This window comes from Bidens hawaiensis, unplaced genomic scaffold (assembly GCF_021521415.1).
Source record: "Bidens hawaiensis isolate Kalapana, Puna unplaced genomic scaffold, B.hawaiensis_p1.1 tig00077954_1, whole genome shotgun sequence".
Lineage (NCBI taxonomy): Eukaryota > Viridiplantae > Streptophyta > Magnoliopsida > Asterales > Asteraceae > Bidens > Bidens hawaiensis.
In genome coordinates this window covers 11,218-13,097 of record NW_027503393.1, presented here as the reverse complement: position 1 = coordinate 13,097, position 1,880 = coordinate 11,218, and the positions used below count along the sequence as shown (strand labels likewise).

The 1,880-nt window shown below is 37.0% G+C and overlaps 1 protein-coding gene across 1 annotated transcript; it reads left to right on the top strand.

The window, feature by feature from the left end:
* The first annotated feature begins 216 nt into the window (after window positions 1-216).
* On the top strand, window positions 217-981 carry LOC143606881 (protein LEAD-SENSITIVE 1-like). Its single transcript, XM_077082504.1, has 2 exons — window positions 217-307; window positions 386-981. The coding sequence occupies exons 1-2, from the start codon at window positions 217-219 to the stop codon at window positions 979-981; spliced, it is 687 nt and encodes a 228-aa protein (XP_076938619.1).
* The last annotated feature ends 899 nt before the right edge of the window (window positions 982-1,880 follow it).

Below are 1,880 nucleotides of genomic sequence, written 5' to 3'. Positions count from 1 at the left end.
ACATCTATATGTGTGTGTATACATTTTGGAAGTTTGTATTGGCTCCGTTTAGACACACATTATTTCAGTTGACTCATAAAAAGAAGGTTGAATTTTCAAACGTCTTGCCTACGATAATAAAGTTTTTGACTACTATGAAATGCAATTTCATTTCTTTTTCCTCCATAATATGCATATAAATACTGCCTTGAGATTGTTTTGACTAGCAAATGAGCTATGGATCTATTTTCCCAGAGAATCAAAAGATCCGAGCTCAAGGAAGGAGATCACGTATATACTTGGAGGAAGCAAATGTATAATCATCATGGTCAGTTCAATTTCTGTGTTAATTATTCACTTATATATTGTTGTTAATTCATTTATAAAAACATGTATATATATGCAGGAATCTTCATCGGACAAGACAAGATTATTCATTTTGTGAACCCAAAAATAGATGGTAAACTTGGTTTATCAGCGAGCTCAAGCGTCATGAAAACCCCAGCTTGTCCGATATCGTATTGCGGGACAGAAAAAGTAGCTGGTGGTGGAGTAAGGATGACTTGCATAGACTGCTTCATAAGAAATGGATCACTCTACCGATACAAATACCAAGCACAGCGCGCGTTCGTTCGTGTCAAACTAATTAGAGGCGGGACGTGCACCACCAAGATGTCAGATCCTCCAGAAGAAGTCATACACAGGGCCACTTATCTGCATGAAAATGGGTATGAAGAGTATAGCTTGCGTAATAACAATTGTGAAGATTTTGCACTTTATTGTAAGACAGGTCTAGTGAGCATTGACATAAGTCACCAAGGGAGGAGCAGCCAAGTGAATAGGCTTCTTCCGACGAAAGTAAAGGATGGATATAGAAAGCTTACGAAGCCTTTTAAAACCGATTTGGGCATTCGTACGGATGTTGAGAAGGTGCGTGTGGAGATGTTAGCTTCTTATGTTGCCAATCTTAAATTGAAGAAATCGAATATATTAATGAAATGATTATGGGTAAAAAAACATTGTGTGCAACTGTGTTATATATGAATTAAGTTGAGTATGCGGTTTCATTGTCTAACAATGTATAATGTATGCATGTATGATGTATGTATGTTCTTATGTTTTTATTTATGAAATATGATATTTTCCAAAACCGAACAAACTTTTTAGATTGCATTGCAGATTTGCAGTCATGTAATTCTAAGTATCCAAACATGTCACAAAGTGGATCACAAATTATTCAATCTTAATAAGAAGTTTACAAGAAACAATTTTCAAAACAACTAAACAAGAAAAATCTTGAAATAAGAAATTGAGAAGAACATATGGGTTGAAACCCTAGATAAATATAAGAGATTTGTAATTGTATGATGGAGTTATATTGTTCCAACAGCCACGATCACTATTCTTATAGCCAAGAAGCAGGTCACCAAATAAGGCAAGGATTAACCGAATCAATTTACCAAAACACCATACCAAACTCATAGGATGATAGCCTGGAGCCACAGAGCTATTTTGAGAAGGAGCCTATTCAATTGGAAGGGAAGCTAGAGACTTAAAGAAGAAGCCCATATGACAGACTCCAACAAGAGTCCATAAGTGTAATAAGTCCAATGCATGCATCCAATATGCAAAAAAAAACAAAGAAATATCCTAAGTGAGAAAAATAACAAGAGTTGGATTATAAAATTGAAAGAGGAACATGCATTCCCTTGTTTGGATCGGTAAGCGGTTTCGATGGTGCAGGGGGACGAGAGATGGGCCGAAGTAGTAGTGGTCGCCGACTCGAACGATTTTGTTGAGCTCGTTGTGGATAGTCATCTCACGGAGAGCTGTTAGAGGATCCATTGCTGGGTTTTGATGTTGTAAATAGACTGTAGCAGGTGAAGTGTGGTGGCGGTGGC